Genomic DNA, 20115 nt, shown 5'->3' with positions numbered 1-20115 from the left:
CTGAAAATTAAAAACACCAAAAAGGCCAGTCTTAGAAGGAATCCCTCCAAGTGAGGAGTTTTACTTCCAGGAGCTCTGCCAGGTTCTCACAGTGAAGATTAAAAAAAAAATCCTGTTGCTTCCCGAAGGGAGGAGGGGGACACTAGCAATTTGAAACAGGGTTTAGGAGAAACTTTTTTTTGGTGTTCTTTGGAAGGAATGATGCTAAAGCTGAAACTCCAGTACTTTGGCCACTTCATGCAAAGAGTCGACTCATTGGAAAAGACTCTGATGCTGGGAGGGATTGGGGGCAGGAGGAGAAGGGGACGACAGAGGATGAGATGGCTGGATGGCATCACCAACTCGATGGACATGAGTTTAGGTGAACTCCAGGAGTTGGTGATGGACAGGGAGGCCTGGCGTGCTGCGATTCATGGGTTGGCAGAGTCGGACATGGCTGAGTGACTGAACTGGACTGAAGTGTGGTTTTATTAACCATTCAAGTACAATAGGATCTGGGAGTGTTAGTCTCAGTTGTATCCGACACTTTGTGACCCCCATGGTCTGTAGCCCACCAGGCTCCTCTGTCCATGGGATTTCCCAGCAAGAATACTGGATTAGTTTGCCATGCCCTCCTCCAGGGGTTCTTCCCGACCTGGGGATCGAAACTGGGTTTCCCGCATTGCTGGCAGATATTTTACCGTCAAAGCCACCAGGGAAGTAGCATCCAGGAAGATGTGGGCAAAATCAGGATTTCAAAGTTTCAGCATCTTAACAGTATGAAGGAAGTCCCTACATACGCTCCTCAAAAATGCTTTTCTGCATCTTTTGATATGAGCAAACCATTTTCTTCTTTTGCTTGTTGATGTGGTGGATTATGCTGAATGATTTTCCGATATTAAACCAGTCTTGCATACCTGGGGTACATCCCACTTGGTCATGGTGTATAATTCTTCTTATGCTTGATTAGATGTGCTAATGTTTTGTTGAGGATTTTTGCATGGACATTTGAAAGATATTAGTCTGTAGTTGTCTTTTCTTGTCATGTCTTTCATTTTGATATTAGGGTAATGCAGGCCTCATAGAATGAGTTAGGAAATATTCCCTCTGCTTCTATTTTCTGGAAGAGACTGGAAAATTGGTAGAATTTCTTCTTTAAATGTTTGGTAGAACTCACCAGTGAACCCATCTGGGCCTGGTACTTTCTGTTTGGGTATTTTATTCATTACTGATTTGATTTCTTTAACAGATATAGGCCTATTCAGATTGTCTATTTCTTCTTGTTTAAGTTCTGGTAGATTTCCAATCTACCAAATGGAAATGGTCCATTTTATCAGGGTTATCAAATTCATAGACATAGTAGTAGTTCATAATATTACTTGATTATTCTGTCAACATCCCTGGGATTAGTTGTTATGGTCTCTGCTTCTTCCTTGAAATTTGTCATTTCTCTTTCTCTCTCCACCACCTCCCCCCACTTCTCTCTATCGCATGAACCTCATGGGAGATTTCTCAATTTTACTGATCTTTTCAAACATCCAGCTTTGGTCTGGTTGATATTCTTTATTGATTTCCTGTTTTCAGTTGTGTTGATTTTTGCTCTGGTTTTTATTTGTTCTTTTCTTTCTCTTACTTTGAATTTAACTTGCTCTTCTTTTTGCTAGTTTTCTAAGATGAAATCTTAGACTATTGATTTTAGATCTGCCTTCCTTTCTCACCTGTGCATTCATTGCTACAAAGTTGCCTCCATGCACTGCTTGTGCTGCAGCCCACAAAGTTTAATACATTTTATTTTTACTTCCATTTAGTTCAAAATATTCCATTTCTCTAAATCCTTTTTCATGTGACCATGTGTGATTGAGAAATCACTATTTAATTTCCAATATTTTAGGATTTTCCAGTTGTTTCTGTTATCGATTTCTATAGTTTTATTCCATTGTGGTTTGAGAGCAGACATTGTAAGATTTTTATTCTTTAAAACTTGGTAAGGAGTGTTTTATGGCCCAGATGTGATCTATCTTGGTGAATATTCCATGTCAGCTTGAAAAGAACATGTATTCTGTTGGTTTTGGATGAAGTAGACTATAGATGTCACAGATGCAGTTGACTGATGGTGTTGTTGAGCTCAACTAGGATCTTACTGATTTTCTGCTTGATGGATCTATCTGTTACTGATGGAGGCTATCGAAGTCTTTAGCTATAATAGAGGATTCTTTTATTTCTCCTTGCCTTTCTATCAATTTTTGCTTCATGTATATTTTGACACTCTGTTGTTAGGTGCATTCACATTAAAGATTGTTATGTCTTTGGAAAAATTATGCAGAATTGACTTTTTTTTTTTTCATTGCATGTTGCCCCTCTGTAATCCTGATAATTTTCCTTACTCTGAAGTCTGCTTTGTCCGAAATTAATATAAGCATCCCACCTTTCTAGTTTTAGTGTTAGCATATTTTTCTCTACACTTTTACTGCTTGTCTGTATCTCCATTGCCTTTTTTTCCCCCAAACATCATGCAGTTGAGTGTTGTTTGTTTTTATCCGCTTTGACAGTCCCTGCCTTTCAGTTGGGGTATTTCGACCACTGATGTTTTAATTATTATGTATATAGTTGAGTTATAAATCTAAAATATTTGTTACTGTTCTGTATTCATTGCCTTGTTGTTTGTTTCTTGTATTGACTTCCACTTTTTCTGGCTTCTGTGGGTTTAATTGAACACTTTATGTGATTTCATTTTTAACCTCTGTTGGCATATAAGTTTTACTTCTTCTTTTTCTTTTTGTACTTTCTAAGTAGCTGTCCTTTGGTTTACAAAGGGCAACCAAGCCTGTGCACCAAAACTACTGAGCCCACCTGCTGCAACTAAGACAGTGCAGCCACGTACACAAATAACAAGAACTTAAAAATAAACTAATCCAAGTCCTTTTTCTAATAACACTATCACTTCACAGGCAGTACAAGTACTCAACAGCAATGCCATCCCAATCCCTCCCTCCCATCCTTCATAATACTGCTTTCATTCATTTCACTTATCAAGAAGTTATCATCACTACATACTTTTTGGCTAGTATCATTTGGAACAAATTATTATCTGTGGCATCAAATGGGCTTCTCTGTGGCTCAGGCGGTAAAGACACCTGCAATGTAGGAGACCCGGGTTTGATTCCTGGGTTGGGAAGATTCCCTGGATACGGGAACAGCTGCCCACTCCAGTATTCTTGCCTGGAAAATTCCATGGACAGAGGAGCCTGGTGGGCTACAGTCCATGGGGTCACAGAGAGTCATACACAACTGAGTGACTTCACTCCAGAGTTTTTGTTGGACCAAACGAGAATAAGTAATCTTAGAATGTCATTTGTCTCTAATCTGGATTAAATAGTCAAACTTCATAGCAATATAATTAATATAGTTTTCACTGAAGAATCAGAAAGTGGTTTGTGGATATATTTACTAGTGGATAAGCTCCAGGATGACATTCTGGCTGTCCAAAGTCTAAAGAGTTACTGGTCCATAGTCGGTGTTCAATAAAGAACTGTTGAATATATAGACCTTCTTTCAAAAACTAAGTACAAGATTTTAATTTGCCTTTTTAAAAAATTTGTCTTATTTTATTCCTTCTCTAAAGCTATTTTCTTTATGCAAATCTTAGTGTTTGACCTCTATCATTTCCTTTCTTTCTGGAAAAAAAAAAACAAAACACCTTCCTAAAAGCATATCTTGCAAGGCCCAAGTTTCCTCAATTTTTGTTTGTCTGAGAAAGTTGTTACTTCTCTTTTACTTCTGAAGAACAATTTTCTTCCACAAAGAACCCTGGGTTGGTGGGATTTTCTTTCCTTTCACACTTTAAGTATTTTACCTCACTTTCTTCTTGGTTTTTTTTTTTTACAATTCTTATTCTTCATCCTCTGCAGGAAAAATGCTTTTTCCTTCAGGATTTTTCTTTTTTAGAATTGAAATTCAGTTTATTCACAATCAATCATGAAACCATATAATTAAAAAAATATTTTAATTGGAGTATAATTGCTTTACGATGTTGTTAGTTTCTGCTGTACAACATCTTGAATCAGCTATCTATATATATGCATATATCCCCTCCCTCTTGAGCCTCAGGCCTCTTTTAAGAGTCTCTTTTTTTTCTTTGGTATTTTGTAGCTTGGGTATGAGATGCCTATGCATAAATTTTTTTTTAACATTTTTCCTGCTTGGTGTTCTGCTTGTTTCCTACATATGTGGTTTGATGTCTATCATTTATTTTTGAAAATGTGAAGTCATTATTTCCTCGAATACTTCTTTTTCTTCTCTTTTCCTTTTCTTTCTGGTATTCCCCTTATGTTTATGTTACTTCCTTTTTAAATTGTCCCACAGTTCTTGAATATTCTGTTCTGCCCTTTTAATTCTTTTGTTTTCCCCTTTGTACTTAGGTTTCTAAGTTTCTGTTGACATTGATTCAAGCTCACTGATGCTTCCCCTTCCGCTGATTCTATTCATGAGCGCATGAAAAGCATCCTTTTTTTTCTGTTACATTGTGGGGGTTTTTGTTACTAGAATTTCTTTTTAATTTTTTTCCTGAAGTGTCCATCTCCCTGCTTACATTTCCTATCTGTTCTTGCATGTTGCCCACTTTTCTATTAGAATCATTAGCATATTATGCCTAGTTGTTTTAAATTCCCGATGTGATAATTCCAACATCTCCACCATATCTGTGTCTCATTCTGGTGCTGGCTCTATCTCTTAAACCTCAATGAGTGTTTTTGGCTTTGGTCTTTTAGGATGCCATATAATTTTCTGCTTAAAGTTAGACATAATGTAACTGGTAAGGGAACTGAGCTAAGTAGGTGTTGAGGGTGAGGTTTTATTTATTTTTGTGATAGCGGTTGCTGTCAGAGACTAAAATTCCCTTGTTGTGCTTGTTTATCTATTCTCTGTTGTCTTTGGGTTTCCCTTTAGACTTCTTTGTCAATCAAGTATAATACCTTCTCTGTCGACTTTCCTGGTGGTTCAGACAGTAAAGAATCTGCCTGCAATGCAGGAGACCCAGGTTCAGTCCCTGGGTTGGGAAGATCCCCTACAGAAGGAAATGGCAACCCACTCCAGTATGTTTGTTCGGAGAATCCCATGGACAGAGGGATTTTAACATTTTCTGCTACCGATACTTCCCATTACATATCTCTTCCTTCCGGGTAAAGTTTATATCTTTTTACTGGTTCTCACCTCTAATTCATAATAGAATCTCTTTTGGGGAGCTTTAAAATATATGTTTGGCCTGTAGAAAAGTATTAAAATGAACAAAGTTAGGATATCTCAGCACAGAAGTGATAACTATAAAACAAGAACCAAAAGGAAATTTTAGAACTGAAAATCCCATTATCTGAAATTAAAAATTCACTTGAATGTTATTAACAGAGTTTGAACACTGCAGAAGACATAATGAGTGAACTTGAAGAGAGATTTGATAGATCTAAAGAGCATTCAATCTGAAGAGCAGAGGTTAAAAAAAACCTGAAAGAAAACAAGGAACAGAGTCTTGGTGACCTTCGGGACAACACCATGGAATATGTTTGGGATCGAAGACTGAAAAGAAATAACTGAACAAATGAGAAAAAAAATGGCCGTAATTTTCTCAACTGTAGTACAAAACACCAATTTACAAATTCAAAAAGCTTAGAAAGCCCCAAAGAAAGATAAATATAAAGAAAACACCACCTGGGCACATCATAGTAACAAAGAGAAAATTTTGTGCATAAAAAACATTTTTTTTGCATTCAAAAGACCAATGAATGACCTGACGTAAACAATGGAGCTAAGAATTAAAGTGGTGAAAGAAACCTGTTGACTCATTACTCATTTATACCCAGTGAAAATATTGTTAAAAAAACAAAGGCAAAATGAAAAAATTGTGGCAAATCATATATTCTGAATAAAGCTACAACAATGAATGTAACTAGAATAAACATGTCATTTATAAGGCTAAGATTCTCCAACTGGAAAAAAGCAAGCTGAAATTATAAGCTGTCTAAGACATGCTCAGTCAGTCACGTCCCACTCTTTGGGACCCATGGACTGAAAAGAAAAACCAATAATCTCAACCATTGCACTGAAAGTAACATCAAAAACATTTGGGAATGCATTTACAAAAGATGTATACAATCTGTACACAGAAAGCTTACCAAATGTTGTCAAGATTAAGTAAGAAAGGTCTAATATAAAACCATCTCATTGATTGCAAGACTCAATATTGTTAAAATGTTAATTCTTGTCAATCATCACTTTCAATGCAATATGGATTAAAATCCCAGCAGGACTTTTAAAATTATTTTATATAAAACATATCGAAACGCAAACAATTTCAGAGGAAAAAGAGAACAATTGGAGGACTTAAACTACCTGATTTCAACACTCACTATAAAGCTATGGTCATCAAGGCAACAGGCTTCCCAGGAGGCTTACTGGTGAAGAATCCGCCTGCCAGTGCAGGAGCAGCAGGAGACGCGGTTCCATCCCTGTGTCAGAAAATCTTTTAGAGAAGCAAATGGCAACCCACTCCCGTATTCTTGCCTGGGAAATTCCACAGCCAGAGGAGTCTGGCGGACTCCAGTCCATGGGGTCGCTAAGAGTGGACCACGACTGAGCACACACACACACACAATCAAGTAACATGGTATTGGCACAGGACAGAAAATGAATAGACCCATGGAACACAATATAGAGTCCAGAAATGGAACATACAGATGGTCAATTGAATTTCAACAAAGGCAGAAATATTATTCAATGGGAAAAGAAAGTGTTTTCAATAAATGGTATTGGAACCGCTGGATAAACATATGGAGGAAAAAGGAATTTTAATTCCTACCACACCGGCCTCACAAAACGGATACAAAAGGGTGGAGCTGGAGGCTCCCGGTTGGTGTCTCCCCTGCCCAGTCCCCAGCCCACAGTCGCCCGTAGCTTTGTAGGACCTAGACTTGAGCCGCTTGAGCGCCGATGTTTCCGGACAGCTGGACGCGCCTGACCCACGTGGGGACCTCCTCCTCCTGGCCCCTTTGGTTTCATATGCCAATTAGCGTCCAGCAGTTCTGTTTCCCAAAGGCTTTAAAGAATCTACGGGGAAGAAAAATTTCCAAGAAAGGCTGAATGGAGTGGATTCCTCTAGCTTGCCTGACTGCAAGAGCAGTAGGGTCGAGAGGAGATGGTATGAAGTCCTGCGTGTGAAAGGCAGACGTTGACCCTGGCATTACTGCAACGCACAGGTAGTGATGGAGGAGATCCGAAGCCTATTTGTGACCTGAATTCAGACCCACCGATGGCCGTCTCTGTGACCTTCATTCTGTCCACCCACCTGTTCATTGAGTATCTACTCCAGTCAGGCACCTGGCTACTAAGATGCTAAGAGCAAACCTCTGATTCAACAACTTTCCCCTGGGACAGAGCTGCCATGTGACTCTGGAGACAGTGATACCCCTCCCTTGCACCCACACTGTCAATGAGCCTGGGAGGAGCAGAAGCTGAGAGCGGTAGTCAGAGGACCAGAGGTAGCTCAGGGGGGTCGTTGCTCCTGAGAAGGGATCCGGTTCAAGAAGAACCTTTAATGCCAACTCTGCGTGCTTCGGCCTTCCCAGGTGGCTCCCTGGTAAAGAATCCGTCTGCCAATGCAAGAGATGCAGGAGAGGAGAGTTCCATCCCTGGATCGGGAAGATCCCTGGAGGAGGAAATGGCAACCTACTCCAGTAGTCTTGTCTAGGAAAGCCCATGGACAGAGAAGGCTGGTGGGCCGCAGTCCATGGGGTCAGCAAAGAGTGGAACACGACTGAGCGACTGAGCACGCACAGGCTGCGTTCAACTGGCCGTCTAGAGAGAGAGACGGAGATTCTTATTTTTCCGGCACTGATTGAGCAATATCCTGAGTAAGACAAGGCGGGGCCACCTCCGCCTGCTTTCTCTGAAAGCGTGAGTACAGTGCGCGGGAGCGGAGGTATACAGAGGAGCCCCGCGGCGGTATACAGAGGAGCCCCGCGGCGGTATACAGAGGAGCCCCGCGGCGGTATACAGAGGAGCCCCGCGGCGGTATACAGAGGAGCCCCGCGGCGGTATACAGAGGAGCCCCGACGTCTGGCCATCAGAGGCGGGTTTCCAAGTTCCACGGACGACCGTGAAGATTCCTCATGACTGTGCCTGCCATCAACCTGCGGGGACCTCGACAGCGAACGCTGCCCGACCGCAAGCGGCAGCGGGGACGGAAGGCACCGGCCTCCTCGAGCGCCGGTGCAGGGCGCTCCGGTGGCCCCAAACTTCGGTTCGGGTACCTCGTCTTCGTCATGGGTGTCGTGTTGTGGGTGAGTACCACCGCGGGTACCACTCCGGAACGCGCGCCGGGTGGCCGGTAAATGGCGGCGGGAAAAGACCCGGCGGTGTGCATGCCCGGGTCAGCTGCGGCAGGGGCATGTCCGAGCGAGATCTACCGTGGGCTGAATGCGGGGAAGGAGCAGGTTCAGGGCCTGGCGGGACCGACCCGGGCCCAGAGGGAGAAGAGCCTGTGTTCTTTGTCCCGGTCCTAGGCTTGTCTGGCTGTCCCAGAAGTAAATTCCAAAGGGAAAAGAATGGAAAACTCTTTTGCAAGCTTCTCCGCTCCCCTTCCTTCCCCTCTCCTCCCTCCCGTGTCCCTTCTTCTTTTTCCTCTCCCCTCCCCTTTTTTGTTGAGATTCTAGAATATGCTCATCGCATCTATTCTTCCCCTCGATTTGTACAGAAAAGTAGCTTTCCCACCCTCCCTTGCATTCAGCACCCCTTCTAGGCTGCTGTCAGTCATTTTGCAAATTCCTTCCACTTGCTTCCGCAGCAACCCACAGGGCTTACAGGGTAAATCCCCAGTAATCAGGCGGCTAGCCTCAGGGGCTCTGTCTAGTTTAGGAGGAAAGGGTCTGAAGATGTTCTTTTGATTTCTGTTTTGAGTCTGAAACAGGTGTGGCATGCATCCTGAAAAACTATTTAATGGCTGCCCTGAACTCCAGGCGGAAGGGTCTACTGTTAACCTAGCTGTCTTTTTACTTGTAAAAACAACCCCACAGCCACACAAATCTTAGAAGAAACAGGTCTCAGAGCACAGGAAGACCTTGAGAACAAGTCTGACACTATGGCTTTGTCACGGCTGATGAGGTTTAGAGTAAAAGAGAAACCCTGTATGATGTTACTTACACGTTACTTACACTTGCACGCGCAATAGAAAAATTACAACAAACTAGTGAGTAACACACAAAAAAGAAGCAGACTCAGGGATACAGAGAAAACCTGGTGGTTACCAGTGAGGAGAGGGAAGCAGGGAGGGTCAAGATAGGGATGAGGGGAAAAGAAGAGTTATTGTGAGATTATATGAAATCCTGTGTGTGAATCGCTTGAAAATTGTAAAGCACTATAGAATTTAAAGAATCTTTTGTTCAAAAAAAACCAAACCAAAACAAACAAAAAAACGAAACGGTGCAGCTTTTAGGGCCCATTTGTCCCCAGGGAGGAAAGAGTAGTGTTGTTTTGGGTAACCTATCAAGGGATAGTGAAAATCAAGCTAGACCCTAAAACAGTTACATCAGCTCCGGGAAGTCACATGGGAACACAGCAAGGTCCAACTAGACTCTGCAAACCCAGTTAACAGTATTGCATCACTTGCAGGAAGTAAGTGGTAAGAAGCAGGAAAGGAAATCCCTACTCGGGACTCAGCTCTAACTTCACCAGCTTGGTAGCGGTGGACAAATTGCTGAGCCGAACTGAAGACACTTCCACGACCCATCCTCCGTTCTCAGTTCCTTTCTTTCTTTTAATTGGCCAAGGCTCAAAGGCTGCAGGAATCTTAGTTCCCAACCTAGGATCCAGCCTTGACCCCCACAGTGAAAGTGCGGCACCCTAACCACTGGACCACCAGGGAAGTTCCCTCGTTTCCCTCTCTCTTTTGTCCCACGCTGCTGCTCCACCGCAGCCCTCCTGTCTCCCTCCTCTCTCTCTCTCACACCCCCAACCCACTCTCCACACACACACACACCACAAGTCTGTGAGTGGCAAAGTCTCACATCTCCACCGCACCCGGTGCACCCCAGTGTTTGTCTCTCCAACAGCCCGAAATGGAGATTACACACCAGGAAGCCTGCTCCTCGTCCATCCCAGCCCCCCCCCCCCAACTCCCGTTACTTTGACTTCGTTCTTGTCTGTGATCCTGGCACTGTGGGACTTTTCCCTCCATGTCCACACCTGTTCTCTGCCACTGGGAGTCTTGTCCCATCTGCCTTGCAGCCCTTCCAGGCTCTTTTCACCTTGGTGACTTTACGGGAATCGCTGTCTCTGCCTCAGGTTCCTGTGGCCAGAACTGCCCTGAGGAAAGCAAGGACCTCGCCTTGTCCCCGGTGCCCCACAGCCCCTGCACAGGGCTACTCAGCAGGCTGCAGACAGGACTCCCCCTGAATGCGTGGGTGGTGTGGGTTCTAAGATGCCTGCACTAATGTTAGTGTTGTGTCCTGCTCTGAGGGGCATGGAGGGTATTGATCTGGGTGGTGGGAAATGTGACCGGCAAGCTGGGGACAGAATAGAGATAACTGAATGTCAATGCTGAAGGATTGCCCAGGTCCATAGAAGACTATTTCAAGTTTTCATCTGATGTTACCAAAGATTTTTTAAACGTATATTTGTAGTGTTACAAGTGTCAATTCATCAGGAAGACATCTTAACCATAAATATATTGTGCCTAATAAAAGAGCTTTAAAAATACATAAAGCAAAAATGGATGAAATCAAAGGACTATCATATCACCCTTTAATGAAAATGAAAAAGGGTAGTAACATTATCGGGCTTCCCCAGTGGTTCAGCGGTAAAGAATCTGTCTGCCAATGCAGGAGACACAGGTTAGATCCCTAGGCTGGGGAAGATCCTCTGGAGGAGGAAATGACAACCCACTCCAGCATGCTTGCTGGAATATCCCATAGAGGAGCCTGGCAGGCTACAGTCCAGGGGGTCTCAGAGTCTCTCACAACTTAGCCACTAAACAACAGCAAAAGTAACGCTGTTAACCATAACGGGAATTCCCCTGACCGTTCAGTTGTTAGGACTCGGCTGTCTTATGGAGGGCACAACAGGTTCATTGGTTGAGGAACTAACATCCTCGAAGCTGCACAGAGAGACCAAATTAATAAAAAAAGAAAAAGAAAAATCAACCATCTTGATTTAATTGACATTCAGAGAGCACGCTTGCAACATCTAATGAAGACTCATTCTTTTTTGATGAATGTGGTACTTCCACTAAGATAGACCACATTCTAGACAATTTAAAAAGTCTAAATAAGTTTAAAAGCAATGAAATCATATAAACTCTATTCTCTGACTTTAATGAAATTACATTGCTAGTCAAGAATGATCTCTAGAAAAGGACTCCAAAATTTGACTATTAAGCAACATCCTTCAAATCATTATGGTTCTTACATGAAATCAAAAGAATATTTTTTTTGAATTTAAAAACAAATAGTAATGAATACATACTAAGTGGAAACTTGTGAAAAGCTGCTAACACAGTGCTTAAACTGCAGTTTTCAATTAAAGTGCGCTGCTGCTGCTGCTGCTAAGTCACTTCAGTCGTTTCCGACTCTGTGCGACTCCATAGACGGCAGCCCACCAGGCTCCCCCGTCCCTGGGATTCTCCAGGCAAGAACCCTGGAGTGGGTTGCCATTTCCTTCTCCAATGCATGAAAGTGAAAAGTGAAAGTGAAGTCACTCAGTCGTGTCCGACTCTTTAGTGACCCCATGGACTGCAGCCTACCAGGCTCCTCCGTCCATGGGATTTTCCAGGCAAGAGTACTGGAGTGGGGTGCCATCACCTTCTCCGAATTAAAGTGTGAGTGCATGCTAAGTCACTTCAGTTGTGTCCTAGCCTTTGTAACCCTATGGACTGTAGCTCGCCATGCTCCTCTGTCCAAGGGATTCTCCAGGCAAGAATGGAGTGGGTTGTTGTGTCCTCCCCCTGGGAATCTTCCCGACCCAGGGACTGAACCCACATCTCTTTAAGTCTTTAAGTCTCTTGCATTGGCAGGTGGGTTCTTTACCACTGGTGCCACCTGGGAAGCTCTTCCAATTAAAGATGTTCTATTAAAAAGAATAGGGGGTTGGGAGAAGTGGGGAGTAAAATTTTTTTAAAGTAAAGAAAAAAAAGCGACCTGAAGGTTCACATTTTTAAATCACCATAAAATAAGTGTAAATTAAACTCAGAAGAATAGGGAAAAAATAATAATATGAGTAGAAATCAATGAAATAGAATACAAATAATGAAAGGAATTGACAAACCAAGTGTTGATTCTCTGAAATGATGAACAAAATTAACAAACCAAATTTTAAAAGAAAAAAGGCCAAAAAAACAAAAAATACCAGTATCAACAATTAATGATAAGATATTATAACAAACTCTGCAGCCATAGAAAGGACAATAAGGGGAACTTAGGAATAATTTAATGTCAAATAAATTTGAACTTGAATAAAATGGACAAATTCCTTGAGAATATTACTTAGCAAAACAAATACAAGATGAAAAGAAAATCTGATTAATCCTTTATCTTTTTATGAATTAGAATTCATCACTTAAAATCTTACAGCAATGAAAACTGCAGGCCCATGTAGTTTCATTGAGGAATTCTATAAATATTCATAGAAAAAATAATATCAGTCTTATACCAATTCTTTCAGAAAATATGAACAGGCAACAGTTCTTCACTGTTTTATAAAGCCAGCACAACCCTGGTATCAAAAACTTACAATGACATTACCAAAAAAAAAAAAAAAATACTGACCAACATCTATTATACACGCAAAAATCCTTCATTAAGGAACTTCCCTGGTGGTCCAGTGGTTAAGACTCTCCCTTTCCAATACAGGGCTTCCCTGGTGACTCAGATGGTAAAGAATCTGCCTGCAGTGGGGGAGACCCAGAGTTGATCCCTGGGTTGGGAAGATCCCTTGGAGAAGGGAATGGGTACCCACTCCATTATTCTTGCCTGGAAAATTCCATGGACAGAGGAGCCTGGCTGGCTACAGTCCATGGGATCGCAAAGCTGGACACAACTGAGCGACTAACACTTTCACTTGCATAGTTTGAAATCAAGAAGCAAGATGCCACCAGCCTTCCTTATCTTTTCTAAAAAATTACTATGGCTCTTCAGAGTCTTTTGTGGTTCTGTAAAAAGTTTAATTCTTTGTCCTATTTCTGTGAAAAGTGCCATTGAAATTTTGATAAAAATTGCATCGAATCTCTAGATTTCTATGGGTATATGGACATTTACAAATACTGATTATTCAAATCCATAAGCATGGACTATTTTTCCATTTATTTGTGCAGTTTTCAATGTACAGGTCTTTGACCTCCTTGGCTAAATTTATTCAACTTATTCATAGGAATTTTACTTTTTTGATGCCACTGTAAATTAGATTGTTTTCTTATTTCTCTTTCTGCTGGTTTGTTATTCATGTAAAGAAATGCACCATATGTTTTCATATTGATGTTTATATCCTGTAACTATACTGGCTTCATTTATTAGTCTTAAGAGGTTTTTTTTCAATGGAGTGCTTAGCATTTTCTACACATAATATCATGTCACCTGCAAAATGTGACACTTTTAGTTCCTCCTTTCCAAGTTGGATGCTTTTTATTTCTTTTTCTTACCTAATCGCTCTGGCTGGGACTTCTAATACTATGTTAAAAAAGATGACAAAAGTGAGTGTCTTTATCTTGTTCCTGATCTTAGAGGAGATAATTTCAGCTTTTCACTATGGAATGTGGTGTTTGCTGTGGCCTTGTCACATAGGGTTTTATTTGTTGAGGTGTATTTCCTCTATATCTGCTTTGTTGAGAGTTTTATCATAAATCAATATTGAATTTGTCAAATGCTTTTTTTGTACCCATTGAGATGATCATATGACTTTTGTTCTTCATTTTACTAATGTGGTATATCACATTAACTGTGATTTTTTTTTTTATTTGTAAAATTTGAACCATAGTTTGCATCCTTAGAATAAATCCCACTGATTATGTTGTATGGTCCTTTTAATGTATTGTTGAATTCAGCTTTCTAAAATTTTGTTGATGACTTTTGCATTTGTGTTCATCAAGAATATTGGCCTGTAAATTTCTTTGTGTGTGTATGTGGCTGACTTCCAGTCAACCTGAATCTAGGCACTGAGATCTTCCCCTTTGGGATAGTGGTACTGCAAGTGTGTGTGTGGGTCTGGCTGCTCTCTGCCCAAAAGCCAATAAACAGTCCAGGTTGGTGGTAAGGAAAGTTTGCTTTATCTCAGATGCTTACAACTTGGGGGCGAGAGTGGTGAACATCTCTCCGAAGGCCGACTCCCCGCCCCCACCGGCAACCTGTGGGCAAGAGCTTTTATAGACAGAAGTGAGGAGGGAGCCACATACAGAAACAGCAGAGTCAGCTCTGATAGTCATCTTCAAATTGATCATCGGTGGTCTGACCAGCATCATCTTGATTGTTTTAGGTACAGTTCCAGGGTCCATTTGTTTCCATTTCTCTGAGGCCAGTTCTTGGAATTGTGGCAGCTCATATCCTGGGTACAGTCTGGTCATCATGTAGTTAACTTCCCCACTTGGGGTTTCAGTATCTGTAAGACAGCTCACCATGAAAATGCTCAACATCACTCATTCAGAGAAATGCAAATCAAAACCACAGTGAGATACCATCTCACACGGATCACAATGGCTGCTATCAAAACGTCCACAAACAATAAATGCTGGAGAGGGTGTGGAGAAAAGGGAACCCTCTTACACTGTTGGTGGGAATGCAAACTAGTACAGCCACTATGGAGAACAGGGTGGAGATTCCTTTAAAAACTGGAAATCGAACTGCCATATGACCCAGCAATCCCACTGCTGGGCATACACACCAAGGAAACCAGAATTGAAATAAACATGTGTACTCGAATGTTCATCGCAGCACGGTTTACAATAGCTAGGTCATGGAAGCAACCTAGATGTCCATCAGCAGATGAATGGATAAGAAAGCTGTGGTACACAATGGAATCTTACTCAGCTATTAAAAAGAGTGCATTTGAATCAGTTCTAATGAGGTGGATGAAACTGGAGCCTATTATACAGAGTGAAGTAAGTCAGAAAGAAAAAAACCAGTAGAGTATACTAATACATGTATATGGAATTTAGAAAGATGGTAACGATAACCTGTATGGGAGACAGCAAAAGAGACACAGATATAAAGAACAGACTTTTGGACTCTGTGGGAGAAGATGAGGGTGGGATGATTTGAGAGAATAGCATTGAAACATGAATATTATCATAGTTAACTAGATCTCCAGTCTCGGTTCGATGCATGAGACAGGGTGCTCAGGGCCGGTGCACTGGGATGACCCTGAGAGATGGGATGGGGAAGGAGGTGAGAGGGGGTTCAGGATGAGGAACACATGTTCACCCACAGCTGATTCATGTCAATGTATGGCAAAAACCACTACAATATTGTAATTAGCCTCCAATTAAATTAATTAAAAAAAAAAGACAGCTCACAGGATATGGCTCAGAATATTATCTATAGCCCTTGAGAAAGAAAGAAAGATCCTTGACTAAGCTTAATGACTACATTATTATTATTTGGTCTCCTTTGACTATTTTCTTTAGTTTCTGCATTTCTCACTTCTTTGATGAAACTTATTCTTGGACTGAAGTTTTCCATAGACAAGAGGCAGGCAAAGGACGTAGTGGGGGGAGGGGCAAGGACCATAGTGTCCTGCTCCGTTGCAATAGGACAGGTCTTGGCACATGCTCAACTACTGGGAACTCTTAAAAAATATAGTAGGCTGCTTCAACAATCCCAAGAGTTTGAGAGATGACTAAGAGCAGGCTGAATGAAAAATTCATTTCTTACACAAGGCAACTCCTTCAAGACTGGGAGAGAGGGGGTTTCATCTACTGTATAGAAAGAAACACAGAGAGTCAAGCAAAATGAAGAAACAGAGAAACCTGTTTCAAGTCACTAAATGCGATAAAGCCTTAGGAAGAAGCCTTAATGAAATGGAGATAAATAATTTAGTTGATAAAGAGTTCAAAGTAATGGTCATAAAGAAGCTTGCTGAACTGGGGAGAAGAATGGATGAACACAGTGAGAACTTCAAGAAAGAGATGGGAAATATAAGAAACTGTCAAATAGAAGCCACAGAGCTGAAACATACAATAACTGACCTGAAAAACAATAGAAGGGTTCAGCAGCAGACTAGGTAAAGTAAAGAAAGGATCAGTCATCTCAAAGACAAAGCAGTGGAAACTTCCCTGGTGGCCCAGTGGTTAAGACTCCAGCTTACAGTGCAGGGGAAAGTGAAAGTGAAATTCACTCAGTCCTGTCTGACTATTTGCGACCCCATAGACTGTGTGGATCATGATAAACTGTGGAAAATTCTGAAAGAGATGGGACTACCAGACCACCTGACCTGCCTCTTGAGAAACTGTATGCAGGTCAGGAAGCAACAGTTACAGCTGGACATGGAACAACAGACTGGTTCCAAATAGGAAAAGGAGTACGTCAAGGCTGTATATTGTCACCCTGCTTATTTAACTTCTATGCAGAGTACATCATGAGAAACGCTGGGCTGGAAGAAGCACAACCTGGAATCAAGATTGCCTGGAGAAATATCAATAACCTCAGATATGCAGATGACACCACCCTTATGGCAGAAAGTGAAGAGGAACTAAGAAGCCTCTTGATGAAAGTGAAAGAGGAGAGTGAAAAAGTTGGCTTAAAGCTCAACATTCAGAAAGCGAAGATCATGGCATCTGGTCCCATCACTTCATGGGAAATAGATGGGGAAACAGTGTCAGACTTTATTTTTCTGGGCTCCAAAATCACTGCAGATGGTGATTGCAGCCATGAAATTAAAAGACACTCCTTGGAAGGAAAGTTATGACCAACCTAGATAGCATATTGAAATGCGGAGACATTACTTAGCCAACAAAGTCCGTCTAGTCAAGGCTATGGTTTTTCCAGTGGTCATGTATGGATGTGAGAGTTGGACTGTGAAGAAAGTTGAGCGCCAAAGAATTGATGCCTTCGAACTGTGGTGTTGGAGAAGACTCTTAAGAGTCCCATGGACTGCAAGGAGATCCAACCAGTCCATTCTGAAGGAGATCAGTCCTGGGTGTTCTTTGGAAGGACTGATGCTAAAGCTGAATCTCCAGTACTTTGGCCACCTCATGCGAAGATTTGACTCGTTGGAAAAGACTCTGATGCTGGGAGGTATTGGAGGCAGGAGGAGAAGGGGATGAGATGGCTGGATGGCATCACTGACTCCATGGACATGAGCTTGAGTGAACTCCGGGAGTTGGTGATGGACAGGGAGGCCTGGCGTGTTGCAATACATGGGATCGCAAAGAGTTGGACACGACTGAGCGACTGAACTGAACTGGACTATACAGTCCATGAAATTCTCCAGGCCAGAATGCTGGAATGGGTAGCCGTTCCCTTCTCCAGGGGTTTCTCTCAACCCAAGGATCAAACCCAGGTCTCCCGCATTGCAGGCGGATCCTTTACCAGATGAGCCATCAGGAAAGCCCAAGATTACTGGAGTGGGTAGCCTATCCCTTCTCTAGCAGATCTTCCCGACCCAGGAATTGAACTGAGGTCCCCTGCACTGCAAATGGATTCTTTACCAGCTGAGCTACCAGAAAGCAATGCAGAAGATGTAGGTTCAATCCCTGGTCAGGGAACTGAGGTCCCATATGCCACGGTGCAACTAAGCACACGCTGCGACTGCTGAGCTCACACACCACAGCCTGAGAGTCCATGCACTGCAACAAAAGAGCCACGTGACAAAACTAAGACCTGATGCAACCAAATAGACAAATATATATTTTTCAAAATGTTTTTAAAAAGGACAAAGCAGTGGAACTTGCCCAGTCAGAACATCAGAGAAGAAAAAGAATGAAATAAAGTGAAGATAGCTTCAGGAACTTATGGGACAACATTAAAGGACATTATAGGGCAATACTGCATTATAGGGCTCCAAAGGAGAACTAGAAAGGGGCAGAAAACTTATTTGATTAAATAATGGCTGAAAACTTACCTAATGTGGGGAAGGAATCAGACATCTAGATACAGGAAGCTCAGAAAGTTCCAAATAAGGACCTTAAAGAGATCCTTGCTGCTACTGCTGCTGCTGCCTTAAAGAGATCCTTACTAAGACACATTATAATTAAAATGTCAAAAGTTAAAGATAATGGAGAGAATATTAAAAACAGCAAGAGAAAAACAACTTGTTACATACAAGGGAACCCCCCCATAAGGCTATCAACAGACTTTTCAGCACAAAAATTGCAAGTCAGAAGGGAGTGGCACAATATATTCAAAATGCTAAAAGGAAAAAAACCTCTAACCAGTAATACTCTACATGGCAAAGTGATTATTCATTAATCGAAGAGAGAGAAACCGTTTTCCAGACAGCTGGCCCTAAAGAATGGTCAAGAGTGGTAAAGAACTCGCCTGCCAATTCAGGAGACTCGGGAGATGCAGGTTCCATCCCTGGGTGGGGAAGATCCTCTGGAGGAGGACATGGCAACTCACTCCAGTGTTCTCTCCTGGAAAATTTCACGGGCAGAGGAGCCTGGTGGGCTCCAAAAAGTCGGACATGACTGAGGACATTATGGTTATGGTTACCAAACAAAAGCTAAAGGAGTTAATCACTAAACTGGCCTTAAAACAGATGTTAAAAAAAATTTTTTTAAGCTGAAAATAAAAGCCATTAAATAATAACAAGAACAGATAAGAAAGAATAAATTTCACTGGAAGGTAAATATTTAGTAACAGTACTGGTTTGATTACTTATAAAGCTAATATGAAGCTTAAAGACAAAAGCAGTAAAAATAACTAGGATTACAGTAATTAACAAAGGAATATTCAAGATGAAAAGATGTGAAAAGTGACATCAAAAATGTACAATGTTGGGCGTAGGAGACTAAAAATGATGAGCTTTAGAATGGGGTCGCACTTGTTATCAACTTAAAATAGACTGTTATAGATATAAGTTGTCATATGTGGGGCTTCCTGGGTAGCTCAGCTGGTAAAGACTCCCGTGCAATGCAGGAGACTCCGATTCAATTCCTGGGTTGGGAGGTTCCCCTGGAGAAGGGACAGGCTACCCACTTCAGTATTCTTGGGCTTCACAAAACAAAACCTATAGTTAATACACAAAAGATCAATGTCTTTTAAAAACCTGAGGATAGTTCCTTAACATTTGATCCTGTAATCTGATTTTTTGTTTGTTTGCACTATGTATAATGCTTATTTGTAAAAGTGTGTGTGTGAGTGTGTGTATGTGTGTGTGAACTGCTTGAGGAGGGAGAGGGAGTCTCCTCATGGGCCAGGGTACCTGATTCTTGGTCCACACACTTGACATTGCTCCAGGGGGTATAGGCCATGGCCACGAGCTTCCTCAGGGCACCTGGGTACAGACACAGGGATGACGTAGAGGACCCATCAGGGACAGCTGGCTGGATGAGGAGAAGGAAGGGGCGACCTCCTGTCCCAGGTCTTCTGACAAGACAGTGGAGAGGGGACAGGCTCCTGCTGTCTGCAGGTCAGGATCCCTTCACTCCCCCTCATTGGGCGGGAAGAGGATCCAGGCTTGTGCCCTGCAGCCCCCGGGCTCCTGCTGAGTGTTCAGAGCTGTCCTTGCAGGGCCTCTGCAAGGCCCACCCTGGCCTCCCTGGGCTGCAGGGGGAGTCCTGTGAGGGGAGGCCTCATCTAGGTCAAGGGTCACAAGGGTGTGGGCACAAGCTGAGCTTCATGCTTCAGTCAAGCTTTAAATACGAGGCCCTCGCGTCCTCCACCTGTTGACTCTTCCTGCCAACCTCAGCCAACACTGGAGTGTCAGAGGACTGCGAATTACTATTGACCTTCAAGTCCCTAAATAGGAAAGATTCAGGTGCTACTGGAGAACAGGGCTGGGTGTGAGGCCAGTCAAGTTGGCTCAGGGTTTTATGGGAACCTTGAAGGAGCACACTCGTGGCCTCATTATGACTTCTGTCTGCTGTCAGCACCTTTGGGCTTTCTAGGCCCCTTCTTGCTTACAAAAACAATTAAAGATTATATTTAGGACTCAATAGGTATAAAGATGAAT

General features: G+C 42.3%; 1 protein-coding gene across 1 annotated transcript in view; it reads left to right on the top strand.

Annotated features, from left to right (window-relative positions):
* The first annotated feature begins 7974 nt into the window (after positions 1-7974).
* The window catches only part of LOC129650985 (tumor necrosis factor receptor superfamily member 10A-like), a 33284-nt gene continuing 21143 nt past the window's right edge, over positions 7975-20115 (top strand). The window contains exon 1 of the mRNA XM_055579734.1: positions 7975-8306. Coding sequence (XP_055435709.1) covers positions 8136-8306 — 171 coding nt within the window. The 5' untranslated portion in view covers positions 7975-8135. The remainder of the gene's footprint in view (positions 8307-20115) is intronic.

Source organism: Bubalus kerabau, chromosome 4, assembly GCF_029407905.1.
Source record: "Bubalus kerabau isolate K-KA32 ecotype Philippines breed swamp buffalo chromosome 4, PCC_UOA_SB_1v2, whole genome shotgun sequence".
NCBI lineage: Eukaryota > Metazoa > Chordata > Mammalia > Artiodactyla > Bovidae > Bubalus > Bubalus kerabau.
The sequence above is the reverse complement of the archived record's forward strand: the minus strand, read 5'-3'. Positions and strand labels throughout refer to the sequence as shown.